Below are 17,001 nucleotides of genomic sequence, written 5' to 3'. Positions count from 1 at the left end.
CGACAGAGATCTATATGATGACACTTAAATATCATTGAATTCGTAGGAAGAAACTGAGTAAAATCAGACAGCTGATATAACGATCTATCAAAAAAGCTTTTGTTCTGTTAAAAGTAATTTTATTGAGGTTAAGGGAGAATTTTACGTTGGTAACACCAATTTGATTGTCCTTTGGATTATAGAGAAAAATGTTTGTCGGATGGGTCGCAGTTTAGAAAATATAATTATTATCTGTTGATTCGATTTTCGAGTACAAGGGGTCTTAACGACATTAATTTGATAAGATTTATGTACGAAACATGGAATGTATACGACTTGACTTTCTCTGTAGGTTTGCAGAAGATATGTATCGACCACAGGGACAAATCAATTCCGGTGTAAAATTATCGATACTTCATATCGATAATTTTGCGCGATGTAATTTGTGCTTCATAGGGGTTAAACGTGATCTGTTAAACTAAGAAAGGAAAGTTAAGTTACAAATGTTTAAAAACAAAGTTCTCAGAGAAATATTCATGCCGTTTTAAACTATGGGGAAACTTTATATTTACATTTCCTCTGTTTACGTAGGCTTACGTGCTTATACTCGTCATGCCAGATCACCTTGAAAAGTCCAGAAGAGCGAATATAGAAATAGAAAATCATTGACGAATGTTGTCACAAGACCCCCCTCTCTCTCTCACGAAGCATCAAGTGCCCCTCAAAAACGTCCTCCATGCAGTTAGCATAAAGATTCTTGTCTTCTGTAAACACACCTTATAATTCTATACTTCGTGCTGTAATTTTCCATTCAGAAATTTAATTTTTATTGCAAAATGAATGTTATATAATTCTAAATGTGTCAAGGTATTAATCGCCGAGTCTTCGGTTATATAAAAACGCTGCTTCACTTCAGACGTTACATAGCTTTGTAGAAAATAAGAAAATTATAGTGACTGATGGTTAGATAAGATAGTGGCCTATCTGAAGTTGGATTATCATCCCGACAGTCACTTGGAGATATAAACGCCAAAAAAACCTTAACTCTAGTAAGTACTTCGCTAATGATCCTGAAAATCGATTAAATAAAATCAAGAACAAAAATAATATTAGAGATTTCTTCTGCGAAAAATGTATTCTTCATCGTGAGCTGGATAACTGAGCGAATACATTAACTATGCTATAGACTACAGGATCAAGATTCGATCTCGGGCAGAGGTTAAAGATTTTTAACTTGGGTGCAGAATCCATACTCCCTCTGCAACGCTCCCAGACTCCTATACCATAGACACCCGGATGTCTTTCCCCGGGGATAAAACGGACTAAGCGTGAAGCCAATAACTAATACCTATATAGTACCCAAATAAAAAGAATGGCAAAACACTCCACTCATCCTACGTCAACCGCATAAGCGGACATCTCGCAGGAAACTGTCCGAGAAAGACAAATGAGAAACTTCAGTTGGGCCTCGGGATGAAGCCGGTACGATCATCGTCGGTAAATTATTGACTGAAGTCTCCTTTAACCAAATAAAGAAATAGTGTACTTAAACGGAATTTAATTACACAATGTAAGAAGTTAAAAGTGAAAGGAAGCCAGTATGTAAGTTTGACGATGACTTTTCCTTATATGTGTTTTGTTTCCTCACACATCACATGCTAAAGCTGTTCTCTACGCCCTGTAGGTGTCATTGAATGCCATGAAATATTTGTAATTCCTTCCAAATAGAAATATTCTTCGAAAATTAACGTAATATTACAAGAATTTATTAATCTACATATAGTACGTACACTTCACATGAAACTAAACCTTCAGGTTCCATAAAATATGGGTATCTTCGCGTCAAATTAAGGGCTCATCCACCAAACTTAGTACAGAATAGGGATTTTGCAATATTTAACAGACACCAACCAAAGTCAATTCGAGATTCTCAGCAACCGTGATGATGACCAGGTTCTTGTTCTGAGGCGTAATTCCACGTAGACTCATAGGTAATACCAACGTTTCGGAGAAACATCCTATGTCCATCTTCAGGGCGTACGTCGAACAAACCCGACAAATTATGATACAGACTGAAAATACTGAATTTAATACAAATTTATCCGGGGTAAAACACAGGACTAGCAGACACGACTTGACCGTCACAAGTCTATTTTATGTCCTTCATGTCACGAAAGTGTACAGATCTGCGAGACAGTTAACGCAAAAGCAGTCTACAAACATATTGGAAATATCTTACGGTCGGTAATCGTGTTAGTAGCATGTATACATGCAAACTGAACCTGACGCCACAGAATGTAGACTACTTACGGACACAGAGGTATGGAGTTTTGACACGAATTCGTTCCTTTGAAAGTAAGTTTCGTAAGAGACAAGTTTAAATTTACAGCTGACAATAAAATGTGCAGTGACATGTGCATGTATCGAACTGGGCTGGTGTGGTTGACATAATTTGTCATTTTTTTAATGCCAGTCAAGTCTCCTACGGGCTTAATGCACAGTGTGCATATCACTAAGAACGGCTAATATTTATGTGTATTATACTTCTCGGGTTCGATTCCCGGCGATGCCCGAATTTATAACTTGTGTTGGGCAAGGCCGTGGTCTAGACAACACGGAGTTTTCCTCCGGGGGCTTCCCCGGTTTCTCCGTGGCATCCCAACAATTACTCCATTCACACACAGAAGAAGGCAATGGCAAATCACTTCTGGATCATCTGCCAAGAACGTATATGAACAGGTCCCAGTCCGAGAAAAGGATGGAAGGATCCTGTTCATATGGACCTGTCGTCAGACAGAACACTAAATAATAATAATAATAATACTTCGATTATCCCCAAGGCAATGTCCCAGATCCAGAGAAATTTACATATTGTATGCAATGTACCTATTGAACAGTAGGAGCACAATCGTGCGAAGTTAAATAACGTGGTACGTTGCCTGTAAGAAATCAAGAACCCTGTCTATGGAATTAGGCCCACACAAGGCGCTGTCACCAAAATGATCTATCATGCATTATGAAATTACTACAGGTTTGGGGACCCTAATTTTCAACTGACCAGCCGGCGGGAGTTCAGATGTTCTGTTCGATTACGACGACTTACTGACGTCTAATTTCGGCCAATCCAGTTCAGTTTTCCTTTCATGATTTGTAACAGTTTTGTATTAATTTCTCATCTGCCTAATGCGTGCTACATGCAATGCTCACACAATCCTCCGTGATTCCTGCGTTGACCCGTTATAATAAGTTTTACATGAAGCAAATAAAAGTAATGAATTTAATTTTAAAATGTTCCTTTGGTATGCTTTTCCATAAGAATGTGTTTAAGCAATATTTTAGATTCTTTCATTTTTGACGGGCAGTATTGTAGTGTGAGGTTCTCAAGGCGGTGAGCACGATGGCAGATAAACATTTCGGATTTCGACTGACTGAAGAAAACCACGGTAGACCGTCTCGAAAGACCGCTACTCGTGCCTAACACGTACGCTGAGCAACTCTGACTCACTTCCTTTTGCACCGGAAACACAAAACACAATCACCTACCAAATGTGCAGCCATTAACCTTGAAGACTAACAAAATAGTTAAGTGATTTTATGAATCCCTCTCATGTGTTAACATGTGACAGGAAATAGGCTAATAGTCTGCGAGACAAAACACGTTCAGAGCATTACTGAGAAGCGCCACTTTAATTACTACCACCTCTTAATTACTAATTAATTATTAACAATTATAATTATTGAATTTACGACATTTAAACAAAATTAAATGAATAGTGACTTAAAATTGTCATACATACTTCTATGGGTTTAATGTAATTTCATACTTACAAATTGCACACAACTAAAAATTTATTCTTAAACATGTATTAGTTTTCATTTGTACGAAAAACTTCAAAATCTTAAATAGCGATCTCAGATGCAGTTTCACCTGTATCTAGGTAGCTCAGTCATTGAAGTGAGAGGCTACAAACTGGAACACTAAGTTTGAAACCCGGAAAGGGCAGAAATCTCTCTCTTCGCCATCACATTCACACCTACTCTGGCAACATCCGGCCTTTATCAAGTAGATGCAGGGGAGTGTATTTATTCCGAGGTCAAGGGTCGTGGGGGCGAAAGTGACCATAGTGACCATACACCTAAAACTGGAGCCGCGATTAAGAATTCGTTGAGGTACGTCAGGATTGAAGATGGACGCAGTATGTTCCTCCTAAACGTTGGTACTTACTTACACGCTAGAAGGCTGACGCCGTTGAATAACAAGAATATTCAACATTTATAATATGAAATCCCACTTCTGGACACGGTCCTGAACCAGTTTCATCCGTCGTCCTCAAAAATTAATTAGAAAAGATGCATGTTAATATTATCCTTCCATTTCCTTCACCTATTTTAATTCGCATTTTTTCAAGGAATTTCCCCACGAAAGCTCTGTGTGCCTTCCTCATACTAATTACATACAATTAACATCCATCATAACGTCTTACATTTCAGTATTCGAAAAATAATAAGTTAAACTTTTTCTTCACGAATTGTTTTATTAACCAGTGCCCTAAGTTTCATACGTAATTACTAACTTCTTCCTTCTCATGCCGAACTATTTTGCTGATCACCTGTTTTCAAATAAGAGTCATTTCCCCAGAATAAAATACTATTTTACATCCACAAAACACATGTAGCAGAACAGTTCTGTATGAATCTAAGCATTATGCAAAGCAGCCGAGGCGGTGTTTTTGAAAATTTCCATCTTCTGGGTTGTTGCGCTGTGTAGTCTTGTCGATGTTAACCAACGTTTCAGAATATCGCCCTGATGACGGAGGCAGTATGACCTCTGAAACGTCGGTTAACATCTACCAGACTACACAGCGCAACAACCCAGAAGACAGAAATCTTCATACTCACCGCCGTGAAAACCTCAAATCTTACGTAGTGAAATGTTTATATTTTTAGATGGTCAACTACTACACATTCAAAGAGAACAATCCAGAGTTGCACAAGGGTGTAGAACCCCTGAATATGAGATTTATAGGCGACGACGATGTGCTGTCTGTCCTTCCATATCGCGAACAAACTGGGCGGAGAATCATGATATACAGATTAGGTAAGTAAACAATGTTACATTTTCTGAGCTCTGGGGGGTCCTCCACACCTCACAGCAAAAAACAATTTTGTTACAAGTATGACGATTAATTTGAGCATCAATGGGGCGCATTTATTATTATTCTGTTACAGTATTTACTGATTAGGCCCTATGAAATGTTCCAGTTCAAAATAATAAAAAATATTAAACTGTTAAAATGTTAGGTAGGACTCTCTATACGGGGGATCGGCCCATCGCAAAACATATACTTACACAGGACAGCATAGAACATTAAAATGAGGACATCTCGACCGGGATTCAGACCCACGATTCCAGTGTTCGCGAGGTCCAAGGCTGTATGGGCTTAAAATTCGCATTTACTGTGATAACCGCACGTGTCACATATGGTAGTTAATTTATATAAGTTCATCTTTTAAACTAGAACCAATATGTTAGGAATGTTAATAACGTTATTTATTGGAGTGCCATCGGCGAACGCCCTACAGAGGACCAGTTTTGTTACATAGCTGCCCTGAGGATGACAGCACAGATGACTCTCGAAACGTTGGTAGAGGATATGGTTTATTCATCATTCAGCCACCTGACGCGGCTTGTAGCCCGGGAGTTGTTCACCTTCTGTTAGAAAGATACAATTGTGTAATTTATAGACACTGCATTGAGACCCAGATTCGATGGCGAAATGGTGGTTTGGAAACTCTGCTCTCTGCTCATTAAAATGTTAACCTTTACATTCTTCTTTAATTTTTTAAGACAGACGAAGAACTTACGCAGGTAACGTAGTTTTTAGAGACCTTGAAATTAAGTTTACTTTTGCGCCCACTTAAACAGTAAAAATAAGACGAGACGCACCAAAGTAATGAAACTCATTGCGCGCCAGTTTAAAATTTCTGTACAGGCGTTCAGTTGTTTAAATTGCTGTTATAATATGATTAGATTTAATAAATTTAACATAAAAATCACGAGTAGGGCAGTTTTACCTACTCAAAAACATGAAAGTTTTTCTGTTTTACAAATGGCTCCTTTCATATAACAGGGGGAGAACTTCGTAAATATTTATCCGATAGCCCATCCCTCAGTCTTATTTGTACTTAATATTTCACTTTTGAAAATGACTGTCTACGAAGCACTGGTATTTATGAACAGTGATGCAAAGCCGCCTGCTTTCGTTGTGACTTGGAGCGGAGATGTAATGAATTAAAAATAATTCTTAACTCGGTTTAACACTCCTAGATTTTTTATACCAAGAACGTGGTTTATTTCAATAAAACAAACCACATAAATTCGATTCAAAGTTTATACGTAGATACACAAAACATTTACGACTTTTCGGATTAAAAGATATACGATTAACTACGCAGCTAGTACTTTCAACATTGGACCTGATCGGTACACAGCTATCAGCAAAATGATAACAACTACCTTCTGAGAGTAAAGGTTGCGAGAGTCGACTCAACATTTGCTGACGAGATAAATGCTCAGCGGCCCCTGTAAAAGTATACGACAATATTTTACAGCACTTTACCAATTGTAAGTGTACTTTAGTGTCAAATTAGAATGCGGCATTTAAAAAAATATCTTCATATATTATTAAAAACGGAGAAAACCATTAAATAATTCAGTTAGAGAAATATGTGTACTGGCCATCATTCGAAGTGGGGACATCCCGAATTCAGGTCAAACTCGGTTGGACGGTACGGAAGATGTCAATTCATCAGCCTGGAACTGGGCTGGAGTCATATAATCAGTCAAAATAATCTATGTGCCAAACCTCTTTTAAGGAACTTGAAGATTAACTACTATTATAAACCCAACAGCTTTCACAAAAAAGGGTCAAGGGTTAGCTACATAGAAAACTCGAAAAGAAAACACACCTGCTTTCCTTTCATATCTACACAAATACATAAATATAATGAACTCTTCATATTATTAGTGTAGATACGAATTGTTGAATTTATAACATTAACCACGGCATTCCCATGAAATATGTTCACATCTTATTCTTTGATGTTAAGAGTTAAGACAATATAACATAACAAGAATGTGTATGCTCGCAAACATATTTCGATAGCTCAGGAGCGTTACCGGAACTCAACCTGTTCGCTGGTCGTCATGGAATGCATTAATTTTATGAGTAGTTTCATTCTCGTTCAGAGATAACGGGGCCAATCGGACATGACCCGAGAAAGTTGCTCCAGAGTACATTTTAGGTTAGACGTTACTATTACGATTTCTTTTTATGATGTCGTTGGGGTCATAACACAGAACGTATAATTCTACATGGTAATTCGGCTCCTTTAAGCTATCCATCTTGTTTCCTCTCTCAGGAAATGACGGAACTTCTACCTAGGACGAAGAATAAGTCAGGTGTTTATCTCACAACATTCGATGCACACAGGCACTATGACTATTCGAATATTTAAAAATGGAATAATATAGTAATGAGAGAAAATACTATCGAACACAAACCATATTAAATGATGAGGATACATTAAATAAATTTTATTTATTTACCACTGTAAAAGTCACCAAACCACATGCTTCAAGGCCACGGAAGGACTTACCGCGCAGCTCTAAATCACCATGACAGCGTCGCTGTGCTGCGAGTTCTGAGTTGTCTTCACTCGCCTGGGTTCCGCTGTTCGTGCTGCTATGGCCATGAATCATGCAGAATGGTGACGGCTACTGAGATTCGAAGCCTAGTACTCTATGCTACTGATGCGCATACGTTTATAAATACATACAAAAATATGCAAACCGAAGACCGAAATTCAAAATCAGTACCGACTTCCTCGGATTGCGTGCAGACTTATCCAGTACTACAAAACAGATTCTGCAAAACAGTGTCCCAGGTTATGTTACCTCAAATCTAATATAAATACGTCTTTATAACTTATTTCTGTTGTTTATATTTCCTGTGTGATGTCAGGCAACTGGAATCCGAGCAGCTACTCTATCGATGAGCTTTTCAAGGCGACTGTACTTGTTCTGGAACTGGCAGTGTTAGAGCAGAGGGCTCAGATTCTTGGAGGAATTTGCATCTTTGACTTACGAGGCATATCACTGCAGCACGCATGGAACGTCACTCCTAGCGTCGCTAGAAGGACGGTCGAGTTGATGGTGGTAAGTTTAATTCAGTCCACATTCTCACATCTCGCTCTCTGAACACGTCAAGAGTCAAACAAATTACGTAATGTTTGTTGCAAGACTTTGTTAAAGAAATGCATTATTTATTCATCATCTATTTAATGATTCATACAGAATCTCAGACTATATAACGTCGAATGAGTGGATCATAGTAAATTATGATTGGAAAGTTTGTGGAAGGAAGCGGTCGTGGCCTACTTTAGAGTAAAATCCCAGAATTTGTAGGGTGGGGCTGAAGAAACCTACGACAAACCTCGAAGGCAAGATTTGAACCCGGGACATTCGGAATATAAAGCAGGAGTACTGAGTGATTTGTAGCAATGTCATTACCCTCGTTGCAACTTTAAGAAACATCAACTGAACGAATTATTCATCCACCGAAGTTCTGTAATTTGCTACACCTCGTAAACGGACGTGTTTTTATATGAATAATCTGGTAACTTCAGACCTAGATCATCTTCAATACAGAAAAGTTATATCATAACGTAGAATCTGGCGAATTCCCTTTCAGCCCATCTCAGGGAAAAAAAAACTATCGTGAAAATACATAATAAATTACACGACAATAATGTCTGACATATACGGTGGTCTAGGGGTTAGAACGCTGGCCTTGTAATCCTGGGGTCTCGGGTTCGATTCCCGGCGGTGCCCGAATTTATAACTTGTGTTGGGCAAGGCAGTGGTCTAGGCAACACGGAGTTTTCCTCCGGGGGCTTCCCCGGTTTCTCCGTGGCATCCCAACAATTACTCCATTCACACACAGAAGAAGGCAATGGCAAACCACTTCTGGATCATCTGCCAAGAACGTATATGAACAGGTCCCAGTCAGAGAAAAGGATGGAAGGATCCTGTTCATATGGACCTGTCATCAGACAGAACACTAAATAAATAAAATAAATATAATCCACACAACGTTTCGGTGTCTGATTCCATTCCCATCAGACTACTGAATATAACAAAAATCAGCTGAAAAAGAAATCTACTGGTAGCAATTATTTATGAAAGCAAAATGACTATCTGAGCAGTAATTACTTAATGGCGGCTTACAATAGCTGCGTGGATCCTGATTAAGGGCTAAAGGGAGAGAAATTCTACTACTGTGTTGCTTCACAGGGCGGATGCAGTTCCCACGTCATTACTCGGAATGCAAGAGATCTAGCCAAATGCCAGCTTAAAAGTGAAAGTGTCGTGCCGGTTTTAGACGAGCATGAATACAGACAGGTTCTGAAGTTCTATGTCATTACTAGGTCAGTTTTATTCTGGCTACGAAGTCTTGCTGCTACGTGTTGTGGAAGTTTTATTGTGTTTAATTCAAGAGTGAAGTAATATGCTTTACCATAAGGTCACCCAGGAATTTATTGACCTGGCTGTACTTCATATTAATTATGCAAACAGAACCGAAAGTCTGAACAATACAGACACAAAGCCCATAACAGGACACGCTACTGGACCTTCCACATCTAACTCCTACCTTTAGAACCATTCTCCAATTAAATTCATCTAAATTTTACCTCCATCTCCTTGTTGATCTTTTAAATGGGCATTTTCCAACAGCCCCTCCCCCCACGAAATTCCTCATTACTTAAATTATCCATCAGAAATATGGTTAAGCATGGGTATATTTTATAAACTGAGTACATTTATTGCTTACAAAATTTCGTAACATTCTGGTTTCTTTTGATATTCAAATGAAACAAGGGATATAGGGAAAAAGTGTATGGATTGGATTAATCTGGCTCACGACACGGACCGGTGGCGGGTTCTAATGAGGACAGTACTGAACCTCTGGTTTCGAGATGCGAACACGGAGTGCCAGTATGTGAAATGGCACGCTTCTTAGACTGCAGCTAATCTTCGACCGTCTTTTTAAAATTTACAGAATTCAGTTTTAGAAGTCGATTGTGGTCTTCTGGGTTGTGATGCCACAAGTGTAAGTCTTGTGGGTGGTTTCCAACATTCGGGAGGAACGTACCGCCTCCATATTAAAAAATTAAGACTGCTTGGAGTCACAGCCCAGAAGGCCACAATAGATGTCTTTACCCTCCACGAGAACCTCAAATCTTAGATCGCTTTTAGAATTTATATGATCAAGCGGTCTAAGGTTAGTGTTATGTTAGAAGGATCAAACTTAATATTCGAGGGTTAAAATCCAACTAAAACATGATTGAATTTCCGCATATTCTGTATTGCATCTGATTCAAGGAGTCTTACTGAACGTCTGCAGGATTCAAAGCTCCAATTCAATTACGAATCAAAACAGACCGGAGGATCTAATCCGTGGAAGATGAAAAATAATTTTAGAAATGTATAATAAGGTATTGTGCGTAGTTGTTGAAGCAGTGTCACAAACGAAACTTAATTACGCTTAAAAAAAAAGTCTGTCATGGTCAGTCTTCTTTATAGCATGTGATTCAGCGCCAAACAACTTTCCAGTCGCGAGTTGCAGCATAATGCGTGAGACAGGCCACATTATCATAACCTGTTATGGACGGTATCCGAATGCACACCGAGTCTTACATAACTTTCCACACACTTGCAAGGTCTAACGTCTAAAGAAGAACAAAATGGCAACGAGACTGGTTTTTCGTACGAGATTAAACGCACGGAGGTCTCGTCTGCTGCTTCAATTACTTCACATCATTTCTGCCTTTTTGGATTTTGAGTGCGAAAATAAGTAAATATGCACAGGAGATGTAGGGCAGTTCTTTCCCTTTTCTTCCTCTCGCACTTTTTGTTTCCTTCATTTCAATCACTAATTCTTTATCTTCACATGTAAAGAATTATACCCATTGTCTATCATTACACCGGAGGGGGACGCGAGAACAAAGAGCTAAGGGGAATATTTGGACCTAGTATTCCACAAAAGTTTAACAACTATCGGATTTTCAAATAAAACTCTGTATCGTGCAGCCATCACCACAGATTATAACTCATTTTCCAGGTTTTACACTGGCTTCTCGTTGAAAGGATTTTTAAGTTAAAAATGAGAGTGGAAATTTAAAACATTCCTGGTTTTATCTTCTATTTCTGTGTGTTCTAATAGAAGTAGTAAAGAATATTGATGTTTTTCTCAGATGCCTTCGTACCTTATGGACATTAGTTCGGCGGATCACCTGGAAATCCTGTTGGTTTAGTGGTTCTACATAACTAGACAACTAATGATTACAATGCATCTGTGTCCCTTAATTGTGTTGCCAAATGCTTCACGAAGAGTAGCAAACGATTTCTATGCGAAGTAATTCTTGCGAATGAAAACACGTTCTGATCGTCAACAAACCACATTGTCACTTCGCAGTTTTGAGTAACTGGAGTGGCGGCCTAGCAACAAGCGTGATCTTGACTCTGTCACGACTGAGGTTTAAGGAGTATTTCTGTTCCGTGATACGTGTTATTTGTCTGCGTTTTAAACGGTATACCCTTCATTAATTTTAATCCACTGTACGATTTATGAAGCAATTAGGACAAAAAGATTCTGACGAAAACGTAAGTTAAAAATAAGTTTTTTATATAACAGTGTATGGTTAAGAGAAGGTTCGTTTGTAAGTTAAAGCTCATAAATGATGGCAACAGAGAATATGGTTACACGATAATAAACCTTTTGTTTTTCAGACTAGTTTCCCAATAAGGACACAAGCAATTCACTTTCTCAACGAGTCATGGATCTTTGACATAATTTTCGCAATCTTCAAACCACTACTGGACGACAGGATGAGAGAAAAGGTACCGCATACATAATCAATACACAGGGTGTTCCAAAAATATGTATTTGGATTATAAGGAATGTTAACGTTGCTGTTGATCAGCTGTGCCACGAAGCTAACGGTGACCGTTTTGAACACTTAAAGTGAATGACAATGCTGACGTTTTTAATGGTTTAAACGATTAAAATGTCTTTATTTAATTTTTTTAATGCGTGTGTACATATTCTTGGGACATTCTGTATTTTACTCAGAATCAAAAAAAACTCTTTGAAACCAAGGTTCGTCCAAATAATATTTTAGAGTACAGTCCGTATCGTAAAGAAATACAACACTTCACCATTCCTAGTGACATACATCTCATGTTAAGCGATCAGTTCATTTACATTTGTGGTAATTCATCGTATCCATTACTGAAAATGCGTATAGGCCTATATAAATTCTGAAGTTTTAAATGGAATGAAGTCTCCTGGTGAATACAGCCGCCTCGGTTCAGATTAAAACCCGTCTGATGAGATGATTGATACAGCTGGTCTTTGTTTTAAACTTACATGTATCTATACGGATGTGCTGGTGGGCACAGCACGACGTTTCGACTATGCGCGATCACTGCGTCGGTCGCTAAGTTTCGTAGCCATAGCAGCACGGCCGTCATATATCTTCACCGAATAAAGTGTGTTAGCACGAAACTAATAAAGTACACGCACTACTACGCATGTTTCAGATTTATTTCCATGGAGACGACCTGGAGTCCTTACACTCTCACATAGATCCCAAGTTTCTACCCAAGAGGTACGGCGGAATGCGTCCTGAGTACAGCTACACGGATTGGGTAGACAGTTTCGTGAACAACAAAGCTATTCTTAAGGGTAAGAACATTCTGCTTACATTCGACGTTTCCGATCTTACAGCCTTGGTGCTCGGTCAAAAAGAGGTTCCTTCTTCTTCTTCTTTTTTAAAAAAATCAAAATACATATTGTCTGTTTGTACAATGTTACAAGCGCAATACGATTCTCATATAATACAAAAAAGTACCATAAGAGGAAGGTCCATTTACACATAAATGTAGAGATGAATCTTTATTAGCATATTTAAGATTCCACCCGTCTGTCTGTCTGTCTGTCTGCTTACCCATGTTTCTATTTTGTTCAGTAATTTTATAAGCGCTAATTAGTTTACGGCGTAGGGTGGATAATATTAAAAAGGACCTTAAATGACACGGGGAGAAACTGCGTGGACTGAATTAGACCGGCTTAACCTAAGTACAGTAGTAGGCTTTTGTAAAACCGGTAATGAACTTTGTAATTTATAAAAGACGGGGAATTCTTGAATAGCCAAACGACACTACTCAGCCTTTCAAAGAAAACCTTCCCATAGAATGAATTATTTTCGTAATAGTGATCGGGGCCAATGAAGGCTATTGGTTTTAATTGGAACAGCGCCAGTGAAGTGATCGGTTACACGCAGTACGCCCCTCCTAGTAACTAATAATTATCGAGGGGCGTAAATCGACTTACAACAGCATGCTAATAGTCGGAAAGCCCATCCCTGTCAAGATCTTTGTGATGACAGAGTAAGTTTGCAGTAGACTGAAAGAGAAGGGGGGAAATTCGAGTAAAAAAAAAAAAATTACAAATTTTTTTAAGCTGAAGTAACACGCTCAGAAGTGCGGTCAGGCTTATGCAATATGACCGGGGGGAGCCACATTATAGATGTGTGGCAGTCTGCTGTAGAGTTACGAAAAATTGCAACGAGGAGAATGCGACAGAAGAAAATACTCTCGAAAAACAGGTCTTAGACCTTCCAACGTTCATAACAGATTTCTCATAGCCACTTTTACTTCGAACAACTCTTAAGATTAATACGGGATTACTAAACTGAAGACGATAAAATGTCTGAGATGGATATCTTCGAAGATTCTCCGACGTGTAGTCTGGTAGATATTGACAGACATTTGAGATGTGCTTACTCTCTCTTGTCATCATGACAACGAGTCAGTAACCAGGTCAATATTTACCGAAGAAAAATCCCAGAACATAACCATTTTGATTCTCTCGAGAACCTGAAATATCACCTATAAGAAATGTAGTAGTCTGTTTCCGGAGTAGGATTTAAACCTGAGATATTTAGAATAACAATCTGTGATACTAACCACTACACTGTGGCGAAGCCTGGTAAATCCACTCTTTCGCTACGTTAACACCGGAGAATACGCACTTAACACACACACACACACACACACACACGACTTCGGCACACACAACTGAACTTCCTGTTTAGCGTCAGATAGCCTTCACACGCCACCAACTTCCGTTCAGAGTATCGCGAACCACATACCAAGTTCTTGTAAGTTGCATTGTGTCAGCAGTCAACAAATGCTGATAAAGTCCATAATGCGACAAGTGGAATTCAATAGACATTTCATAAAGTGGGTCTATGCTCTCAAAAATTTTCATTAAACGAGTAAACTGAAACAGTAAGGGGCATAAGAAATCAAAATCTGATACGTAAATGACCGAAGCTCATAGGAATAACATTTAAAGATACAGTTCCTACCGCAAAGAAAACACAACACATTTCCATTTCGAAGATAAAATGTTTGATACTGATTTGGGAAATAATCTATGTTTATTCCGAAAGTCATTTGAAACCACGAACATATTGTGTCGGGAAAAGTAAGGGTTACAGATTGTTAAAGCGGATAATACATGTAGGATTTTTAGCAAGGCTTAACAAAATATTCTCCAGAAAGCTAATCGACAACAGCATCAACTTTGTTGAAGGTCACTAGACACACGCCGGATTCCTATTACAAGGTTACACGCGCCAACTTCCTATAAATATTAATTTATTTTATTGCAGAAATGGAGCAGCTAGGATATGAATTTGACGAGGAAGAACTGAAGAAGGTATTAGAAGACGCAAAATTAGAAATTAGTAGCAACAGCAACATCATCATAACCAGATAAGCAACATAGCTGAAACAGCAGTAGTATAGTCATTAACAGTAACCCACGGCGCGTAAGAAACGTATTTCTCCACTAACACGTTTAAGGAGAATATTTTTGGTTAAACAACAGTTTATACCTTTACTATATTATTATTTGTTACCTACGTGTGATGCAAAGTTTAAAAACAACTCAAGGCTTTCCAATTTGTACGGTCGATTTCGTCGTGGAGAAGTGAAGGGAGACTGTCTTTTGACGTCATAAGAATTTTTAGCTTTAGGATCAAAATATTACTTACGTGTGTTATTTGCACGAAGCACGGACAATGAGCGTATAAAGAGGACTTTGTATGGTTCTGTCCATGTTCTTGTCTCCAAAACTACTAAAGAGTATCCATTATGTTTGGCAATGCGATCCAAACAAAATGTTCTATGGTTAATTTGCTTTCGTATCTCTTTTTTTTTTTTATAAACAAGACATTTATATGTAGCTCAAGAAACTAATGATAATTTAAAAAAATTGGTATGTGATACATCAGATTTCCATTCCATATTTTTGACTTTTAAATTAGTTTAATCTTTAATTAATTAATCTTGTCCGTCTAATCACAATTTAAAATTTAAAATTAAGATAGTTAAAGTACCATGTGATGCAGCTTATCGAAACATTCGATTTACATTTGGAACATGATGTTAATTAATTAATTTAATTTTATATTTTAAATTATGATTAGACGGACAAGATTAATTAATTAAATATATATTTTCACAATATGACGCAACTCTATCATCTTAGTTTAATCTATCAAGTCTCTAAAATGAGAGCAACTCGACGAAGGCCAAATAATTCATTTCCAAACACACATATTTCTGTAAACAGTGCAAGCGTTTTGGAATTACTCCTGCCTTCTTGCCAAGGCTTCGATAACTTTTACATTCCAAGAATCATTTCTTCAGGATACAGCACTCTCCAGTACGATAGTGATGCAGGTTGTATAAACACGCAATTATAGGCATTACGAAGTACATATCCTTTGTTCTAACCCTTTGCTTGGAAAATGTGACATCGAGTGCAACTACGACTGTCGAATTGTCGAGGAATGATTATTAAAGCTGATTCTTGAAGTACACAAAAAAAAGAAAGTGACGTTTTATGTTTTGTTGAGTAATAATGTACGCTTAGAAGCTATTTTATGTAGATGTCTGTTACCACTAGACGCCAAATAAAATGGAAGATTAGCATTTTATATTTGTTTAAGTAAGCCTTCTGAACTTTCATTTTCGTTATTTCTGAATCCCGTGTTTTTGTTATAAATTTCATGGCGTGTTACAGATGACGAAGCATTGAAATTAGATCCTTTTTGGACTGACACGAGAAACTCCAGTGTCTGAATTCATCAATACCGATAGATTTCTATATTTACGGAAACTGAGGAAAATAAAATATTCAGAGCAATGAAGGGACGGATATAACCTCGATTTTATGAACAAAGTGACTGTACTGTGTATAAACAAGCACATTAATAATTTATAACTCCGAGAGCACACAAATTTTACTCTCTCACACACCAGTAACTATAATAATTATAACAATTAAAATAACCCTTTTGTTTCTATGAAATTAAAACCAACTGTATATAGGATAAGTTATGATGTTATAAATTATGTCGTAAGTTCTCTGACCGCTCGATCAAAAATGTTCTGATCTCACGTTAAAGTAAATTAAGACCCATAATCATTTATAATTAAATAAAGGTTACCATATGCACAAGAAACGCATTACAATAATAAATAATGTAAATTTTATGAATACATGTCCTTCCTAATATATAAAAATGCATTCTGTTAATCACCAAACGTGTTTATGAGAAGACTGTCACATGCCTACTATGTACACACAGTTTTTAAGTTGTTCAGCTGTTGACAGAAAGAAATTTTATGCCCAACATTAATTGCCTTACTCGTGACAAATATTTTTAAGGGACTGTTATATGGCCTTGTCAAATTATGTTCCGTTATTTAAGCGGTAGACGTAAACGTCCGGCCGCCTTACGACGCGTCACGAAGTAGCCTGAAGCCAGACTGTGGCTAGAATTGAAAACGTTTCCGAAACGTGACCACTCGATGAACTGCAA

At 37.8% G+C, this 17,001-nt stretch overlaps 2 protein-coding genes across 4 annotated transcripts in view; one reads left to right on the top strand and one right to left on the bottom strand.

Annotated features, from left to right (window-relative positions):
• The window catches only part of LOC110830926 (alpha-tocopherol transfer protein), a 45,696-nt gene extending 29,583 nt beyond the window's left edge, over positions 1–16,113 (top strand). For both annotated transcript variants that reach the window (XM_022066352.2, XM_022066350.2), the window contains exons 4-8: positions 4,927–5,077; positions 8,004–8,197; positions 11,831–11,941; positions 12,644–12,788; positions 14,782–16,113. In XM_022066352.2, coding sequence (XP_021922044.1) covers positions 4,927–5,077; positions 8,004–8,197; positions 11,831–11,941; positions 12,644–12,788; positions 14,782–14,888 — 708 coding nt within the window. In that variant the 3' untranslated portion in view covers positions 14,889–16,113. The remainder of the gene's footprint in view (positions 1–4,926; positions 5,078–8,003; positions 8,198–11,830; positions 11,942–12,643; positions 12,789–14,781) is intronic.
• Positions 1–17,001, bottom strand: part of LOC110830924 (alpha-tocopherol transfer protein-like) — a 182,946-nt gene that overhangs the window by 43,242 nt on the left and 122,703 nt on the right. The window contains exon 1 of one of the 2 annotated variants that reach the window (XM_022066345.2): positions 14,072–14,090. The exons of the other annotated variant lie outside the window; for it this stretch is intronic. The gene's annotated coding sequence lies outside the window, so the exon portion shown is untranslated. Of the gene's footprint in view, positions 1–14,071; positions 14,091–17,001 lie in introns of those variants that run through there. 2 annotated transcript variants of the gene reach the window in all.

Source organism: Zootermopsis nevadensis, unplaced genomic scaffold (assembly GCF_977971745.1).
Source record: "Zootermopsis nevadensis isolate Lab colony 2312 unplaced genomic scaffold, Znev_1.0 Znev_ptg000024l, whole genome shotgun sequence".
Lineage (NCBI taxonomy): Eukaryota > Metazoa > Arthropoda > Insecta > Blattodea > Termopsidae > Zootermopsis > Zootermopsis nevadensis.
This window is presented reverse-complemented; position numbering and strand designations above follow the sequence as displayed.